Source organism: Antechinus flavipes, chromosome 6, assembly GCF_016432865.1.
Source record: "Antechinus flavipes isolate AdamAnt ecotype Samford, QLD, Australia chromosome 6, AdamAnt_v2, whole genome shotgun sequence".
Classification (NCBI taxonomy): Eukaryota; Metazoa; Chordata; class Mammalia; order Dasyuromorphia; family Dasyuridae; genus Antechinus; species Antechinus flavipes.
In genome coordinates this window covers 204,453,504-204,473,993 of record NC_067403.1, presented here as the reverse complement: position 1 = coordinate 204,473,993, position 20,490 = coordinate 204,453,504, and the positions used below count along the sequence as shown (strand labels likewise).

At 35.1% G+C, this 20,490-nt stretch overlaps 1 protein-coding gene across 1 annotated transcript in view; it reads left to right on the top strand.

Moving 5' to 3' along the window:
• The first annotated feature begins 10,985 nt into the window (after positions 1-10,985).
• The window catches only part of LOC127540293 (L-lactate dehydrogenase A chain-like), a 38,562-nt gene continuing 29,057 nt past the window's right edge, over positions 10,986-20,490 (top strand). Inside the window, exons 1-2 of the mRNA XM_051964923.1 lie at positions 10,986-11,116; positions 12,357-12,491. Coding sequence (XP_051820883.1) covers positions 12,366-12,491 — 126 coding nt within the window. The 5' untranslated portion in view covers positions 10,986-11,116; positions 12,357-12,365. The remainder of the gene's footprint in view (positions 11,117-12,356; positions 12,492-20,490) is intronic.

Genomic DNA, 20,490 nt, shown 5'->3' with positions numbered 1-20,490 from the left:
AAGCTCACTGAAGAAAATTTCTTAAAAATTGGAATTGAGCACATAGAGACTAATGACTTTATGAGAAACAAGAAACAATAAAAACCAAAATAATGAAAAGATAATGTGAAATATCTTGTTGGAAAAACAACCTGGAAAATAGATAATTTGCTTTTTTTTTGTAAATATATACATATTTCCACAATTACCATGCTGCACAACAAAAATCAGATAAAAAAGGAAAAAATTGAGAAAACAAAAAGCAAACAAGCAACAACAAACAGGCGAAAATACTATGTGGTGATGGACATTCATTCTCCATAGTCCTCTCTCTGGATGAGGATGTCTCTTTTCATCACAAATCTATTGGAATTGGTTTGAATCAGCTTGTTGAAAAGAGCCATGTCTACCAGAATTGACCATTGTATAATTTTGTTATTTCTGTGTACGATGTTCTCTTGGTTCCAAAAGAGATAATGGCTTTCAGGTAGTTCAGTTATTTTTAAATTATCAACATAAGAAGAAAAGAAGAATCTAGACATCATCTTTCAAGAAATCAAAGCAAATTGTCCTGATATTCTAGAACCAGAGGGTAAAATAGAAATAGAAAGAACCCATTGATGTCCTCCAGAAAGATATTCCAAAATGAAAGCTTCTAGGAATATCATAGCCAAATATCAGAACTTTTAGATCAAGGACAAAATACTGAGCACCCAGAAAGAAACAATTCAAATATTGTAAAGCCACAGTCAGGATAACAAAAGATTTCACATCTCCATTAAGGGTTTGGAGGATTTAGAAAATGGTATTCTGGAGGGCAAAAATTAGGAGTAGATCCACAAAACTGAGAGTAATCCTTCTGGGAAAAATGGATATTCATTGAAATAGAGGATTTTCAAACATTCTTGATAAAAAGACCAGAATGGAAAAATTTGACTAAGATTCAAGAGAAACCTAAACAGGTAATCAGGAAAGAGAAATAAGGGGCTTAATAACAATAATCTGTTGTAACTCATAGGAACATTCTCATTATTAAGGAAGTTAAAAGGAGCATATATAGATGGGGCACAAGTATGAATTGAGTTGAATATCTAAAAAATAAAAAGGGTAAGAAAGGAATGTAATAGAAGAAAGGAAAAAGGAGAGGTAGAATGGCATAAATTACATACCATAAAAGAGGTAAGAAAAAGCTTTTATAGTAGAGGAGAAAAGGGGGGAATTGAAGCGTGAATGAACTTTACTCTCAAAACTGGCTCAAAGAAAAGGGAATAATATCCACATTCATTTATCTATGAAAACCTATCTAACCCTACAGGAAAGTAGGAGGGGAAGGGGATGCTAGAATGGGGGCAGGGTGATGGAAGGGAAAACAGATTGGGGGAAGGGATAATCAGAAGCAAAACTTTTGAGGAAGGACAGGTGAAAGGAGAAAGAAAGGACTAGATGGGGTAAATACAGTTAGTAATGGTAATAGTGAAAAGAATTTTGATGGAAATTTTTCTGATAGTCTCCTTTCTTAAATATATAAGGAACTGAGTCAAATTTATAAAAATAAGAACCATTTCCCTTTCCTTTTTTTTTTTTTTTTTTTTTTTTTTTTTTTTTTTTTTTTTAGTATCTCTTTGGGGTATAAGCCCAATAGAAACACTGCTGGATCAAAGGGTACGCACAGTTTGATAACTTTTTGGGCATAATTCCAGATTGCTCTCCAGAATGGTTGGATTTGTTCACAACTCCACCAACAATGCATCAGTGTCCCCGTTTTCCCGCATCCCCTCCAACATTCATCATTATTTTTTCCTGTCATCTTAGCCAATCTGACAGGTGTGTAGTGATATCTCAGAGTTGTCTTAATTTGCATTTCTCTGATCAATAGTGATTTGGAACACTCTTTCATGTTTCAATTTCATCATCTGAAAATTGTCTGTTCATATCCTTTGACCATTTATCAATTGGAGAATGGCTTGATTTTTTATAAATTTGAGTCAGAAGAACCATTTCCCAATCCCAAAATATGAACAGTTTTCAGATGAAGCAATTAAAACTATTTATAGCACATGAAAAAATGTTCTAACTCATTACTGATTGGAGAAATAAATCCAAGTTAAACAATTCAAGGTACTACCTCCTATCTATTAGATTGGCTAATAAGGCAGAAAAAGAAAATGACAAATATTGTAAAGTGGGAAAAATGAGACATTAATGCACAGTTAATAGAATTGTGAACAGATTCAAACATTCTGTAGAGCAATCTGGAAATATGCTCAAAAGCAATATAAATGCTAGATCTGTATTGCAAAAGTTAAAAAAAAAAAAAAGGAATTGGCCTGAATCACCTACCTCGCAGTTGAAAAGAGCTACATCCATCAGAATTGATCATTATATAATCTTGCTATTGCTATGTACCATGTTCCTTGCTTCTGCTCACTTCACTTAGCATCAATTCATGTAAGTCTCTCCAGGTCTCTCTGAAATAATTTCTTAGAGAACAATAATATTCCATAACATTCATATCTCATAACTTATTCAACCATTCTCCTACCAACGGGCATTCCCTCAGTTTCCAGTTCCTTGCCACTACAAAAAGGGTTGTGGGTCCTTTTGTCTTTTTTATGATCTCTTTGGGATACAGACCCAGTAGAGACACTGCTGGATCAAAGGGTATGCACAGTTTGATGCCAATAAGGGCATGGACTCAAAGTTTTAAAAACAAATGTTAAGAATTGTCTTACATTGTGTGTGGAATGCCTAGGAATTTTTGCTAGATCATATTTCAGATCAAGATATTTCACATTTTGTATCACAGTTTAATTGTTTCTGAGTATTCAAATGAGCTCTAGTCTCTGTAATCACCCACTGAAGACAAATGTTACATGGAATAAAGGCCCAAGTACCCAAGCTTATCTAAAATTAGTAGTTAGTTTTGACTGTTTTGAAATTACCCTGTTTTATACATTTATATGTAAATACCTATATTTATGTATTAACTACCTATCTTCCTTTAACATCTTCTTCAACTCAGTTTAAAAAAGTCATATTTGTAAATTAAATAATGGAATATTGTTGATAAAAACGTAATACAGTTATATTTTAGATATTCCTTGGTGCATAAAGAATACAAAAAAGTATCATCAAGGAATATTAAATTCCCCAAAACATATCACGACATAATAAATCATTTACAAAATAAGGTTGTGTCCACAAAATCTCTTAACCCAGTGGTGAAAGGTGGAATCATCTATGCTTTAAATTAAATCTAGGTATCGGCATTATATAAATGAAAAAAAAAAAGTTTTATGTTTAACTGGGTCAAAACAAAATACTAAGTGATTATATTCTTCAAAAAAATTCCACTTTATTTAATAAAATAATTTAAATATAAAGAAAAAAGAAAAATTTTGAAAAAGTAGTCATAAAATAGTCTACAATGTCTATGTATTTTCACTTTTTAATCTCTATTTTCCTATTAATTTTTTTACTTTGATAATATATCTTTGTGATAGAGTATAGATGTCTTAAAATTATGGTTTATGATTTACAAAATTTAAGTGTACTCATTTTCTTGATTTCTTTTAGGCTTTAATTATTTTCCTTGCTGTCTAGTTGCTGTTATTCTGGTTTGAACTTCTGATAAATGTTTTGTTGTCTTTTAGGGTATATTTTTCTTCTTTCCTCTTTAGTATCTTCTTGGTTATCACTTCATCTTTTGAATGAATTTTCATTACCTGATAAAACATTATTTTTTTTATTCAATAGTATTCTATTTTTCCAATTACTGCTAAAGAAAGTTTTCAACATTCATTTCTATAAAATTTTAAGTTCTAAATTTTTTCTCCCTTCCTTCCTTATCTTTCTCTTTCCCAAGACAGCAAACAATATGATATAAGTTATACATGTACAATCATTTTAAACATATTTTCATATTAGTCATGTTGTACAAGAAAAATCAGAACAAAAGGGAAAAACCATAGAATAGAAAAAAAAAGTGAAAATCATAGACTTTGATCCACATTCAGTCTTCATAGATGCAGATGGCATTTTCCATCCCAAAACTATTAGGCTGTCTTAGATCACTGTCTTGCTGAGAAGAGCTAAGTATATCATAATTAATCATCATACAATCTTGCTGTTACTGTGTACAATGTTCTCCTGGTTCTGCTTATTTCATTCAGCATCAGTCATGTAAGTCTAGGCTTTTCTAAAATCATCTGGCTCATCATTTCCTATAATTTAATAATGTTCCATTGCATTCATATACCATTATTTATTCAGCTACTCCCCATTTAATAGACATCCATTCAATTTCCATTTTCCTGCCCACCATAAAAATTGCTAAAGCTTTATTTTCTGAAGCATTATTATTTTAAAGAATCTGATTTGTGATTTTTTAAAAACAGGATGTCTCCTCTTACCAAAAGAGGCATAGATGCATTTTTCTTGACATTAATTCTAGATCTGTGAAATATTATCTACTTACTTTAAAATATGTTTTTTTTTTGAAGAAAACATAGGTTTACATCATAGGTTTTTAATTAAATCCTATCCTACTGAGAATCAGTGGTACCCATGAGGTCAGATTTATTGCTTTACTAAAAATTCAAGCTTACCTGATTAAAAGTAAGGAAATGGAACTAGAGAAAAGACATACAGAAGGATTATAATAATGTAAATGGAAAGAATAATAAAATGCTAAAACTGAACACAGTGCTCAAAAAGGACCAACTGGTCCCCAAAGAAGAGACAGGAAAAAAAATACCTTCCACTCTTCCTTTTTGGAAGTAAAAAGATTATGGGTATATTATCTGGCTATTTGGGCAGAAAAATTATATTGGAAAATTAAGGTGATATAAATACAAAAGTTTTTTAAACTTTTTAAAGTTCACATTATCCATGCTTTGGAAGATTCATTATTTCAAATCTTCTGCAAGTTATTTGAGTTCTGAATTTGAGTTCTGAGACCAAACAACCTCAAAATACAACCTTTGCTTTACAGGCATTTTAATTACATATAAAATTTCAAGAAGATAGATGCAACAATCAAGGGTTTCAGGAAAGACATCTAGGAGATGGCCCTGAGATGTAGTGGTAATGTTTTGTTTTTTTTAAATTCTGAACTTAGCAAATACCAAATAAAATGAGCCTTTCCATATGTACAAAGCATACAAACAAAAAAGATACATGAAACTGCAAATCTTATATAGAGGGCTTGCTTTTCTTTTTAAGTATAAATAAATGCAGCATATAATTTTCTTTTTATTTTATTTAAATAATAGCTTTTTATTTTCAAAATATATGCAAAAACATATATTTTGTTTTCAACATTATCCTTGAAAAACCTTGTATTCCATGTTTTTCTCCCTGCCTTCCCCATTATCCCTTCCTCTAGATAGATAGTAATCTAAAATGCAACACATAACTTTCAAACTGTCCTATTTGAGTTTTCTTCTAGCCTTTCTTGGATTTTCTTCTAGCCGTTCTTTAAAAAAAGAGATTCAAATGATACTTTTCTTTCTTTTCAGGAAAAACTCTACCTCTAGTTTCCCCACTCCCAACCAATTTCTTCCCTTCTTAATCTAAATTGAAACCAAACCAAAGCTAAACAAAACTCATGTAACCATCACAAGTCTATTGGTATTGCCTTGAATCACCTCATTGTTGAAAAGAGCCACGTCCATCACAATTGATCATTACCTAATCTTGCTGTGTACATTATTCTCTTGGTTCTACTCACTTCATTTAGCATTAGTTCATGTAAGTCTCTTCAAGATTTTCTGAAATCAGCCTTTCTTTTTCTTCTCTTATTGCTAACACTAACATTTCTAATGTAATACTGAATAGTAGTAGTGATAATGGGCAACTTTTACATTTGAATAACTTTTTTATTGATAGAACCCATGTCAGGGTAATTTTTTACAGCATTATCCCTTGCATTCACTTCTGTTCCGATTTTTCCTCTCCCTCTCTCCACTCCCTCCCCCAGATGACAAGCAGTCCTTTACATGTTGAATAGATTACAATATATCCTAGATACAATATATGTGTGCAGAACCGAACAGTTTTCTTGTTGCACGGGGAGAATTGAATTCAGAAGGGAGAAATAACCCAGGAAGAAAAACAAAAATGCAAGCAGTTTATATTCAATGCAAGCAGTTTATATTCATGTTTTTAAAATATTTGGTACAATTCACTTGTGAATCTATCTGCCCCTGCAGATTTTTTCTTCTGTAATTCATTAATAATTTGTTAAATTTCTTTTTCTAAAATAGAACTATTTAAGTAATTTATTTCCTTATCTATTAATCTGGGCAGTCTGTATTTTTGTAAGTATTTATCCATTTCACTTAATTATTGGCATACAATTGGGCAAAATAAGTCCCAATTATTGCTTTAATTTCATCTTCATTGGTGGTAAGTTTATTCTTTATATTTTTGATACTGATAATTTGATTTTCTTCTTTTTTTCTAATTAAATTAACCAAAGATTGATCTATTTTTTTGGCTTTTTCCCATAAAACCAACTCTTAGTTTTGTTTATTAGTTCAATAGTTTTCTTTCAATTTTATTAATCTCTCCTTTGATTTTTCAGAATTTCTAATTTGGTATTTAATTTGGGATTTTAAATTTGATCTTTTTCTAGCTTTTTGCATTCTCAATTCATTAATCTTCTCTTTCTCTATTTTATTCATGTAAGCATCTAGAGAAATTAAATTTCCCTAGGAACTACTTTTGCTTCATCCCATAAGTTTTGATATGTTGTCTCATTATTGTCATTCTCTTTGACAAAATTATTTCTATGATTTGTTGGTTCACCCACTCATTCTTTAGATTAGATTATTTAATTTCCAATTGGCTTTTATTCTGTTTTCCCCTGGCCTTTTATTGAATTTAATTTTTTTTTTGTATCATGATCTGAAAAGGGTACATTTACTATTTTTGTCTTTCTGCATTTGATTGTGTGTTTTTAATGCCCTTATATATAGTAAATTTTTGTGTAGATTCCATATACTATTCAGAAAAAGATATATTCTTTTCTATCCCCATTCAATTTTCTCCAAAGGTTCATCATACCTAATTTTTCAAAAATTTTATTCACCTCTTTAACATCTTTCTTCTTTATTTTGTAATTAGATTTATCTAATTCTGACAGAGGAAGTTGAGATCCCCCACTAGTATAATTTTGCTTGTAACTTACTTCTCTAAGAATTTTGGTTGCTATATCATTTGGTGCATATATGTGTATATATATAAGCATACAAGCATAATAGATTCTGCTCCAGCCTTTCACCTTTACTCTGTATGTATTTTTCTGCTTCAAATGTTTTTCTTGCAAACAACATATTATAGGATTCTAGCTATAAATTCACTCTGCTATCTACTTCCAGTTTATGAGTCTATACTATTACTAATTCTGTATTTCCCATCATGCTATTTTACTGTATTTACACACACACACACATATATTCCCAAGTTTTTTTTCTCCTTTCACCCTTTTCTTCCCCACAAGTATTTTACTTGTGACTACCACCTCCCTCAATCTACCCTCCTTTTTCTTAGCCTCCCCTTCCTTATCCTTTTCCCCTTGTTCTTCTATCCTCCCTTCTATTAGCCTCCTTCTTTTTTCCCCCTCCTGCTTCCCTTTAGGGTGAAACAAATTTCTACATCAAACTCAGTATGTATGTTATTCCCTCTTTGAGCCATATTTAATGGGATTAAGATTCAAACAATGTTCATCCCTCTCTCTACTTTCCCTCAATTGTAATAGGTCTTTTGTACCTTTACATATGATGTAATTTATCCCATTTTACCTCCCATTTCCTCTCCATTCCAGTATAATCCATTTTCCACCCCTAATTTCTTTTTAATATTATCACATACCTTCTAACGACCCTGAAAAAGATACACTTCTCAAGAGTTACACATATTATCTTCCCATCATGTACCAATGTAACCATTTTAATCCGTTAAAAAACAAACATCCTTTTCTTCCTTTTTTTACCTTCTTATGCTTCTCTTGAGTCTTGTATTTGAAGCTAAAATTTTCTGTTCCTCTCTGATCTTTTCATCAAAGATGATTGAAAATCCCCTATTTCTTCAAATGTCCATCTTTTCCCTTGAAAGATAATGCTTAGTTTTTCTGGGTAGATAGATGATTCTTGGCTGTAGTCCAAGTTTCTCTGCCTTCTGGAATATTATATTTCAGATCCTTGATTCTTTAAAGTGGAAGCTACTAGGTACTGGATAATCCTGATTGTGGCTCCTCAGTATTTCAACTGTTTCTTACTGGGTACTTGCCATACTTTCTCCTTGATTTGATAATTCTGGAATTTAACTACAATATTTCTTGCAGTTTTCATTTTGGGATTTTAGGAGGTGACTGCTGGATTCTTTCAATTGCTATTTTGTCTTCTGATACTATGATATCAAGGAAGTTTTCCTTGATTTCTTGAAAGATGTTGTTCAGGCTCTTTTTTTCATCATAACTTTCAGGTAGTCCAGTAATTCTTAGATTGCCTCTTTGGATCTATTTTCCAGTTTACTTGTTTTTCCAATGAGGTAGTTTACATTTTCTTCTATTTTTTCATTTTTTGGGGTTTTGTTTGACTGATTGTTGATGTCTCATTGAGTCATTCATTTCCATTTGTCCAATTCTAATTTTTATTGAATTATTTTCTTATTAGTTTTTTTTTTTTCTTTTTACCTCCTTTTGCATTTGGCCAATTGCATTTTTGAAGGAGCTTTTTTGTTCAATGGGTTTTTTTTTCCCCATTTTACCAACTCTATTTTTCAAGGAGTTCTTTTCTTTTCCATTTTTGCCAAATTTATTTTTTAAGAAGTTTCCTTTAGCATATACATACATATATTTTGCATTTGCCAAATTAATTTTTAAAATTGTTTTCTTCAGTCAGTTTTTGTGCTTCCTTTTCTAAGCTATTGGTTCTTTTCCTCAATTTTTCATACTTCTCCTGCATAGCACTGATTTCTTTTCCCCATTTTTCTTTTCTCTCTCTTTTAATATCCTTTTAAAACTCTTCCAAGAGTGTCATTTGAGCTAGAGACCAATTCATATCCCCTTCTGAAGTTTTATCTAGCGGCATCTGCTGTCCTTCTTTGCATTTGTGTTTTGATATTCCCTGTCTCCAAAGCCGCTTTCTGTAGTCAGAACTCTTTTTGCTTTTTTTGCTCATTTTTCAAAGTTGAGCTCTGCTCCTAGGGCAGAGGGGAAATTGTCCCAAACTCTTTTGCAGAGGAATAGGGCCTACTCACTGACTGCTGAGCTGGAGCTGAAGCTGATGGTGCTACAAGCTTTTCCACTGCCCTGGGTGGGCCTGGCCAAGTCCCACCTGTTATACTGGGTCTTGGAGGCTCACAATTTGCCTTCTATAGTTGCAATGGTGGTCTCACAACTGGTCTGCTGGTCCCCTGACCTTCTGAACCAGGACAGAGTAGCCAACACTGCTGTATTTTGGCTATGAGCCTCCTGCCTGATTCCTATGCTAGGCTTTCCCATACTGGGCTCCCCTCTGGGGGCCTCTCTGCACTGAACCTTCGATGGGCTGCATTCCCCTCCTGCCCAATGAGACAGACCTTTCCTGAAGTTCTCCCAAGATATCTTAAACTGGGAAAATTATTATACTTCAAATGTTTGTGGGTTCTGACACTCCAAATCCATTCAGAGGCTTGATCTAACATTTATTCTGAGGGAAGCTGGGGAGAGCTCAGGCTCTCTGCCATCTTGGTTCCCATCCTCTTTCTTCATTTATTATGGAGCAGTAATATTCCATCACATTGTCTGTAGAGAGCTAGCAACAAGCAGTTCTCCCAAAAAGCTATGCAGGAGTTCACATACTCTCTGTGCAGCTGTGGGTTGCTTTGCAACAGACCCACCACTCTTTGGCTCCCAGGGTTGAGAATAAGATGTGTTGATCTATTAGATCAAATAAGTGCTGCTAGCACAAGGATGTAATCAACCTGGAGGTCACCTATGTGAACACATAAACATCAGGAAGACGTGTTTGATAGAAATTCAAAATAACTTCGGTGATGAATGCACGGAACAGCAACAAGGCATCCCAAGCTAGACAGCTGATGACAATGTTGAGGGAAACAGATTGTTATTGCTAGTTATGGTTTAATGTTAATGTCTAGCAACAATGTAACCATGTTCAGTAAGTAACTTAAAGACATCTGGTGCTATTGCAACATTAGCATAAAGAGCAAATAAACCATGGCTGTCAGATCAATGAAAGGACTTCATTAATTTGAAGCACCCTCTGCCCCGAGCCATACCTCCTCCTCCATGAGGCCCTTGAGCTGGTCCCAAGTTATTTAGGTTCTGCTTGAAACGAAGAGAGGGTTCCAAGATTCTCTTTTAATGGAGTTCAGATTTCCAAAGCACTTTTCTCTCTGTAATTTCATTTTGATTTAACCGCCTGATGAAGTAGATAAAATAGATCCAAGTCAGAGAAAAAGGTAAATGTGACAGATTGGAGTGGATATCCATTTCGCTTTTCTTTTTATCCTTTGTATTCTCAACTCTTGGCACAAGGTTGGCTCTTAATAACTGCTTGACGATTTGACAGGCCAAGGCTGGACGCTGCTCCTGCAAGGGGGCAGTGCCAGTAGCTGGCAGTGCCAGCTTCGCCCCCCACTCCACTGTTTCACAGACTGCCAGGTGCGCCAGCCTCGAGCAACCATGTGGAGGCATCAGAGGGGCTCTCAGAGGAACCGCCTGCGGGCTGCAGCCGGGGGCAAGGTGCTTTAAAGGCTCCCACAATATTCCAGCCTCTGGGAGGAACATGGGAATGCCCATCACCACGTGGGGCTCAAGAGCAGAAGACTTCAACGGTCCTCATGGGCTCCTGCGCAAGCGCGCTGGGGCGAGGAGATAAGGTGGGAAGACAGACTGGGAATGAAGCTTCCCCTCCTGGCATCGGCTCCTCTCCTCCCCCACTCCCCGGTTTTTGCGCAGGCGCAGGCGCGATTGGGAGGGGGGTGGTTCGGGTTATGCGCATGCGTCAGCGGTGGCGCGTGGCGGTTAACGGTCACTCTTCGAAGGTTTTCTGAAGTCTGAGGGTCTCCTTTGAGGTCCCGTGAGATGCTGGTGTAGCCCCGAGGGTCAGGGAGAGAAGCCCCGAGGGTGAGTGCCGCCGCCGGGCCAATGGGTCTCCATGAAGAGGCGGCGGCTTGTGGGCACCTTCGCGTGCGAGGCAGGGACAGGCGGGCCCGAGGGGAAAGTTGGGGAGCCCCCTCCTCGCGCGGGTGCAGTTGACTGGGGGAAGGCTTTGCCCACAAAAATGAACTGGGCCAAAAGTAAGGGAAGCGGGCAAAGTGCTGCCAAAGTGCTTTAATAAGTGCCTTCTGTCTACCGTGCACTTTGCCAAATGCTGTGGATTCATAGCCCCAAACCAAACCAGCCCCCCCAAGGAGCTTCCAGTTGGAAGAGACCCCAAACACTCGACTATGGGGAATCCTAAGAGTCAATAAAAGGAAATGTGATGTGTCTAGAAAGACGGTGTGATGCTGGCTAGCGGGGGACTGGCAGACTGGACCTCCGACCAACAGAGGCTTTTATTGATTGGGCATTGGGAGTCAGCCCGAACGGGGTGTTAGGGAGATGACTTTGGCAGTTTTGTGAAGACTAGGCTGCTGAGTTAGAAGACTTAGAATTATTCTGGGTGATTGCAGTGGGAAGAATGAGAGGGGAGAGAGGAACAATTTGAGGGATGTTAACGATTTTCAGAGAACTGATGATAGACTCACATGGTCCTCTGACTAGACCTCTGATTTGGTTATCTTGCTTTGCTTATTTTCTCTTCTTTCACTCCATAATATTATTTTATTTCCAATTACATGTTAAGATAGTTTTCAGCATTTACTTTTGTAAGATTTTTAGTTCCAATTTTTTTCTCCCCACTTTAATTTGCTCTCCCCTTCCCAAAACAGCAAGCAATCTCATTTAGGTTATACATGTATGATCATTTTAAACCTATTTTTATTTATTCATGTTGTGAAAAAATCAGAATTAAAGAGAAAAAATAAAAATAAAAGTGAAAATAGTATGCTTCTATCCGCATTCAGTCTCCATGCTGGCTCTCTGGATGCAGAAGGCATTTGTTTTATTGGCATTTTCTTGGATCACTGTTGCTAAGTCCATTATAGTTGATTATCACATAATTTTGCTGTTACTGAGTACAGTGTTCTCTTGGTTCTGCTCACTTCACTCTTGCTTATTTTCCCAAAGTTTTGTTCTTCCTCACATCTTTGGCTATCTTGGGTTTTAAATAATTAGATTAATAGGTAGGATGGTTAAAAATTTAAAATGACAGTTCATTGATATTATTTAACTTATATAAAATTACTTGAAATCTCTCTTTCAGATTTCCAAAATGGCATCAGTCAAAGAAATGCTAATTGAGAATATTGTTAAAGAAGAGTCATCCCCTCAAAATAAGGTCACCATTGTTGGGTGTGGTGCAGTTGGCATGGCATGTGCCATCAGTATTTTATTGAAGGTAAGTGATAGAGCTGGCATGAAATAAAGTGGGACAAGTGGTGGCACTTAAGAAATGTTGACAGTGATAAGGTCAAAGGCAACAGCTTCAGGAGTGTTCATGTGATTTACCAAATGCACTTGGGCCAAGGAAGTCCCTCCCAGAAGGAACTCTGGATTTATAATCTAATTGGCCTTCTTAGTGTTTCTCACACACAATTTACATAACTCCTGGCTTTACATTGAATATCCCTTATACCTGGATGCCCTCTTCTCCTCCCTTCTATCCTTCGAAGATCTTGTTTCCTATAAAACAGGACAAATGCCACTTTTTACATGAAACCTCTGCAACCTCTCCCCACAACAGTACATTCTCTCCCCCTCCCATATCCTATTACTTGTATATCCTTGGTTTGTGCTTATATGTATGTATTGTTTCCCTCAATAGAATGAGTCCCATTGAAGGGAAGGAATATTTTGAATTTATATTTTTATCCACAGAGCCTCATACTTAGCATAGTGAGTCACAAATAGTAAACACTTAATAAATGCTTATTGAATGTATAAAATAGCCTGAAAGACTGGGGTGTAAGGAATAGGGAAAGAAATAATGAGAACATGATACCTAAGGGAGACAGAGAAGGAGGAAGAGAAAAAGGCATGAGAAAACTTGGGGAAAACGTTTTCACTCTCAGCCCTGCTTGACTTTATAAATAGTTTGTGACAGCTGGCTTTTATGTTATTTGATTTGCTGAATCAGGCTAACATTGACTGGCAGCCCCAGATGGGATTTTGATGCCTGCCAGAAGTCTGTATTGTTACAAGTAACTTCATAAGAATAACCTGAACATTCAACTTAAAGGGGGGAAAAGCCAAACATTTTTATATTATCATATAAGAAAAATGAAATGCTTCTTTGCTGTACATAATCACATTATACAGTGAAGTACAAATCAGATTTTTATAAATTGCCTCCAATTTCTTTTTTGCAAATAGGCTTTTTTATAGTTTGGATTATTGCTTAATCCAAAATCCATCTATAGTTAGGAGTGAATTTAGCTTAATTTACCATAAAACAAACACACTAAGTTATTGGTATAAAACTAAATTATAAGTTGAAGGAATTTTTCAGAAAGAAGTCCTTTATATGCCTCTAATCTGCCAGTTAAAATACTCTACCCCTTTATCTCATAAATTCCTGGCCTCCTCCAAGACTCACTTCAAATCCCATCATCTAGTGGCCTTTTCCACTACTAGCACCTTCCTCCTAAGATTACCCATACTATATATATTTTGGATATGTAGCATTACTTATTTTCTCCTCTTAAAATGTTATCTTGAGGAGGAAGACCTTGGTTTTTTTTGTTTTTTGTTTTTTGCCTTAATAGTACCTGGTTGATAGTAAGCATTTTTTAAATTAAAACTTATTTTCAAAATACATGCATGTGAAACAAATCAGTTCCAATTGAACAGTAATGAATTGAACCAGCTACACCCAGCGAAAGAATTTAGGGAAATGAGTGTGAACCACTACATAGAATTCCCAATCCCTCTATTTTTGTCTGCCTGCATTTTTGATTTCCTTCACAAGTTAATGGTACATTATTTCAAAGTCTGATTCTTCTTGTGCAGCAAAATAACTATATAGACATGTATACATATATTGTATTTAACATATATTTTAACATATTTAACATATATTGGTTTACTTACCAAGTTGGGGAGAGAGTGGAGGAAGGAGGGGAAAAAATGGAACAAAAGGTTTTGCAAGTGTCAATGCTGAAAAATTACCCATGCATATATCTTGTAAATAAAAAGCTATAATAAAAAAAGGAAAAAAATACATGCATGGATAATTATAAACATTCACCTTGCAAAATCTTGTGTTACAAATTTTTTTCTCCCTTCCCGCACCTCCTCCCCTAGACAGCAAATAATCCAATGTAAGTTAAATAATGTGCAATTCTTCTATATGTAGTTTCACAAATATGCTACACAAGAAAAAGGTCAAAAAGGGAAAAAATGAGAAAGAAAACAAAATGCAAGCAAACAACAAAAAGAATGAAAATGTTATGTTGTGATCCACATTCAGTCCCCACAGTCCTCTCTCAGAGTGCAGATGGTTCTCTTCATCACAAAATCATTGGAACTGGCCTGAATCACCTTGCTGTTGTAAAGAACCACATCATCAGAGTTGATCATCACTAATCTTGTTGCTGTGTACAATGTTCTTTCAGTTCTATTCATATCATTTAGTATCAGTTCATGTAAGTCTCTCCAGGCCTCTCTGAAATCATCCTGATGATCATTTATTCAGCCATTCCCCAACTGATGGGCATCCACTCAGTTTCTAGTTCCCTGCCATTAAAAAAGAGCTGCCACAAACATTTTTGCACATGTGGGTCCTTTTCCCTCTTTTGAGATCTCTTTGGGGTACAGACCTAGTACAGACACTGCTAGATTAAAGAGTATGCACAGTTTGATAATCCTTTGAGCATAGTTCAAATTGATTTCCAGAATGGTTGTATCAGTTCACAGTTCCACCAACAATGCATTAGTACTAGTTCCAGTTTTTCCACATCCCCTCCAAGATTCATCATTATCTTTTCCTATCATCTTAAGCCAGTCTGAGAGGTGTGAAGTGGTACCTCAGAGTTGTCTTAATTTGCATTTCTTTGATCAATAGTGATTTAGAGCACCTTTTCATATAGCTAGAAATGATTTTAATTTCTTTATCTGAAAATTGTTCATATCCTTTGAACATTTGTCAATTGGAGAATGGCTTGAATTCTTATAAATTTGAATCAGTTTGATAGTAAGCATTTAAATTCTTGTCGATTGACTCTTAGAGAAGCTGTGGTATAGGGGAAAAGAAATTATTTCCAATCCCTGACAAAGGAGTTATTTGAGGTCTATTTCATTTTTTGTGTGTGTATCCCTAGTGCTTACCATAGAGCTGAAATATAGTAGATATTTAACAGGGTTCTGTATTATGGACCAGAACTTGAAGCAAGGTACTAAGTGGAATTGAGGAGATAATGGTTATTTAGTTTAGCATGGTTCAGTATGATTGATTTAATTTTACAACAAATAATGGTTTCTTAGTGATATAATGATTGGTTTATACTCAGTGTAGAACATTTATAAGCTGGGACTCAGAAAGCCCTTAGAGACAAGAGGCAGAAGAAGATAAGGACTGGAGGCAGGAACTTAAGCTCTCAGAACCAAGGGGAGAAATTCAGTTTAATCTTGCATCTTCCTGGTGGCTGGCCTGGCCTCCTGCACTTTCCCCACTAAGACCAAGGCCAGACTGAAAAGCTCTCCAGAAAGCTGCCCAGCATCAGGCAAAGAGGTAAAAAAAGATTTGGACTTTAATCCCTGGCTATTCTTGTGGTGATTACTGAACTGAAAGGAAGGCTGCTCCCAGAGACCCTAGGAAAACCGAACTGAAGAACATTACAATTCTGCCCCAACTTAATTTTTTTTTATTTGTTGAGCTCCTCAGTTCCTGTGGATTTAATTGTTATCACTATCCTGCCCTACTTCTTTGCTGAGCTTTTCTTCAATATATTCACTATTCACTATATACCCCAGTGGCTTCCTGTCACCCCCAAGATCAAATATAAAATCCTTTATTTGGCATTCAAAGCCCTTATAACTCAACCCCCCTATCTTTGCAGTCTTCATACACCCAGCATGTACTATTTGATCCAATGACATTGCTTTTTTTTGCTTTTCCACAAATAATTTTTTAGCTTCAGGCATTTTTCTTGGGCTGTTCCCCAGGCCTGGAATGTTCATTTCTTTTCATTTCTGCCTACTGGCTTCCTTGAGTCCTAACTTTAAATCCTACCTTCTACAGGGAACTTTTTCCAACTTCCTAATTCTAGTGTTTTGCCTTTGTTATTTCCCATTTGTCATGTATATATCTTGTTTTGTATATATTTGTTTTCATGGTATCTCTTCCACTTGAATTCCTTGAGGCAGGGACTGTCCTTTGTGGCTTTTTTTGTATCCCCAGTGCTTGGCATGAGCACTATGTCATGCTTACTGCATAGTGGACTAATAAATGATTATTGACTAACAAGGTAATTAATAGTTGTTAATTTACCTTAACCAAAGTTAACACAATTTCTGGAACCTCCCAGTGTTTTTCATAATGTGTGTGTATGACTTAAAGCTGAAGTATCTTAAATATCTTATTTATTGACATCTTACTAAAGTATTTTGAAACCACTGTTTGGGAAATTAAACTTCAGTGAATCTGTAAATTAACATATGGGCACTTTTCTTTTTACACAACTTATCCATACCTTTTTTTTGGGTGTGGTTCTTGTTAACATCTTTTTATTAATTATAAATGATTTATTCAGTTGTCTTACCTTTAGGTCTTAAAATATTTTTCTTATTCTCATTATGTTAGCAACCTTATTCCATGTCTCTTATCCAAATCATAGTAAAATTCTAAAACTCTTCTCTGTCAAGCACCTCTCTAATACTTTGGTCACTTGCAATTTTTTTTAAGAACTTCTAGGCAATTTGCAGCTATACAGAAACATTGAGATAATATTGGGATTGAAAAATGATTTTTTTACCCATGGAGCAGATTATGATAATTGGAAGTTATGTGTTCTTTCCAAAATGTGGACTAAAGAACATGTAAACATATGTTATGAAGGCTCTAAACTTATTCTTCAGAGATAAGTCAGCTATATTTACCCCTCAGAATTCTCGAAATCCTCCTGACGAGTTGAAGTATCTTTTTTTTTTTTTAATAATACCTTTATATTGACAGAATCCATGCCAGGGTAATTTTTTTACAACATTATCCCTTAAATTCGCTTCTGTTCCGATTTTCCCCTCCCTTCCTCCACCCTCTCCCCTAGATGGCAAGCAGTCTTATATATTTTAGATATGTTGCAGTATATCCTAGACACAATATATGTGTGCAGAACCGAACAGTTCTCTTGTTGCACAGGGAGAATTGGATTCAGAAAGTAAAAATAACCCGGGAAGAAAAACAAAAATGCAAATAGTTCACATTCGTTTCCCAGTGTTCTTTCTTTGGGTGTAGCTGCTTATGTCCATCATTTATCAATTGAAACTCAGTTAGGTCTCTTTGTCAAAGAAATCCATTTCCATCAGAATACATCCTCACACAATATCGTTATCGAAGTGTATAATGATCTCCTGGTTCTGCTCATTTCACTTAGCATCAGTTCATGTAAGTCTCTCCAAGCCTCTCTGTATTCATCCTGCTGGTCATTTCTTACAGAACAATAATATTCCATAACATTCATATACCACAATTTACCCAACCATTCTCCAATTGATGGGCATCCATTCAATTTCCACTACAAATAGGGCTGCCACAAACATTTTGGCACATACAGGTCCCTTTCCCTTCTTTAGTATCTCTTTGGGGTATAAGCCCAGAAGTAATACTGCTGGATCAAAAGGTATGCACAGTTTGATAACTTTTGCTCTCCAGAATGGTTGGATCTGTTCACAACTCCACCAACAATGCTTCAGTGTCCCAGTTTTCCCGCATCCCCTCCAACATTCATCATTATTTTTTCCTGTCATCTTATGAAGTATCTTTTTAATACCATCAGCCCAATTCCTCCATTCCAGTGTGCCTTTCCCACCACTATCCCTCCCCACCACACACACTGTTAGCTGTCAGTGATTGTTCCCTATGATTGTTTCCCAGTGAAACCCAATTCCTTGGTTTAACCAAGTAACATCAGATATCTTTTAAGAAAAAAATTTAATGAAAAGATATAACAAGAATGGGAATACAAGGTAGTGTGGTATATAAACTCTTCCTTAAACCATTTTGTTTCTGAGAAGAGTGGGCTCAAACATAATGCAGTTTCTGCTCCATTTGTCTTACTGGTTTCACTTTAAAATAATGGCATAAGTGCTGAGTTCATCTTTATCTTAGGTACTGCTAGTTCTGGGTCTCCATAAACTTGGCATTAACTGTACTTTCAGACTTGATTGAATTCTATTTCAGATACTTGTGTACTGAATTCTATCTTAGATACTTGTATATCTCTGTCAAATTAGGCAAAAGATCTTCTCTCAAAGTTCTTCTTAGCTATAAAAGCACTTAGTTTACAGGGTTCTTTTGAGGATTAAGTGAGATAATATTATTGAGGTTGGAAGAGACCCCAAAATGTTGGGGTCACAGACCACAGTACTCAAAAGAATTTGCAGGCTTGAACCCATCTCCAAGTCAAGGGGCAAAGTTTATTGTAATTGTAACACCAATTGAAGCAGTCAGTTGAATTTAGTAAAGAAACAAAAGCAAGGAGACACATTTTATCTAGTTCTTCATGTAATAGATATGCTAATTTTATGGTCCAGAGGTAGAACCAAGGAGTGTTCCCTGGAATGGGGTTATCACTGACCAAGGGAAATTAATGTTTGTTGACAGACAGATTGTTACAACAATAGTATTCTCAGGTTTGGTGTGTGTGTGTGGGGGGGACCTCAGGATCAGAGATTCCAAAGCCAGAGGACTTTAGAATCACTGACAGATTGTTAAAACAGAAGCTCCCTAAGTTCAGAGGACCTTAAAATTATTGCTGTCTACCTTAGAAGTTATATTACATCAGTATATGAGAGATGCTTTGTGAAATACTAGCTATTATTGTTAATTGTTGATGCTATTAATGGCTCCTGTTCTTCTTCCTTTATAATTTGTTTGGATTACAGGCTAAGAAATGGTATCTGTGGATTAAAGGATATGCAAGATTTAGTGACTTCTTGGATATAATTTCAAATTGCTTTTAGAATAGGTGGAACAATTCACAATTCTATCAGTAGTATATTAGTGTATCTGTTTTCCTTTAATCCCTTCAACAGTTGTCATATTCTTTTCCCTTTTTGAGTCATTTTTGCCAACCTGAATGGTATTAAGTGAAACTTAAAAACTTGTTTTAATCTTCATTTTTCTAATTATTAGTGACTTGAAACATTTTTCTTTATATGGCTGTTGATAATTTGGATTTTTTCATTTAAGAATAGCTAACTTATTGGGGAATAAAATTTTGTTTTTTTTTAAGCGATAACAAAATTGATAAATTTTGCTCAAAAAGAGAGGAAAACAAATTACCAAAGTAAACAGTGAACAAAGCAAATTCAGTATGAACAGAGAGGGAATTAAAAGAATTAGTTGAATCTACTATATGCCATTATACAAAATATTACTGTTGCTTGTCCTTAGTTCTCAGAACCATGACACCAGGGAGGTGATTCTGTGACAAGCCAAATGAATTGGATTTAAATGAGGGAGGTCACCAGCCTCACTTTCTCTTCTGGCACCATCTGGATCCAATAAGAAGTTATAAATCAGAATGACTAGAGATGACCCTAAATGGAATGAGAGACCTTAGCCTTTTTAAGTTAAGAGCAATAGTAAGAAATGAGGCAGAGAATGTCTTCATTTACCTAGTCCAAAAAAAAAAAATCTCAGAAGGGAAGACTATTAGGGTTTCTAGCTAAAATAGAAACAATTACTATTTAACATTCACTTTTAGCCAATCAGAGCCCAAACTATGACCAAGTAAGGCTTTGCCTGAGATCTATTGTTGGCCAGTCAATTGAGGCAATGGACTTTTGAAGCATCTTGTAGGGTTTATTTTAGTTCTAAATATATAATCCTGTAAACTTATAATAACTTATAAATAAACTATCAGATTGGGAGAAAATTTTAGACTAAAATGATTTATAAATTCATAAATTCTATTAAGCATTTAAAGATAAAAAATAATGTCTGTTATAAAAAAATTTCTCAATAATTGAGAAACTTTCTGAATTCGCCTTTATTCTTCCAAATATATTCCTGACAACCAAACTAGGGATAAGCAGAAAAAGAAAATTATATCCAATATCATTAGTAAATATTGTTGCAAATGTTAAATATTAAAAAAGGCCATAGCATATCAAATAATATATTTTATAACATCATATATTAATATACTATTGATATATTAGTATTAATATATAATATA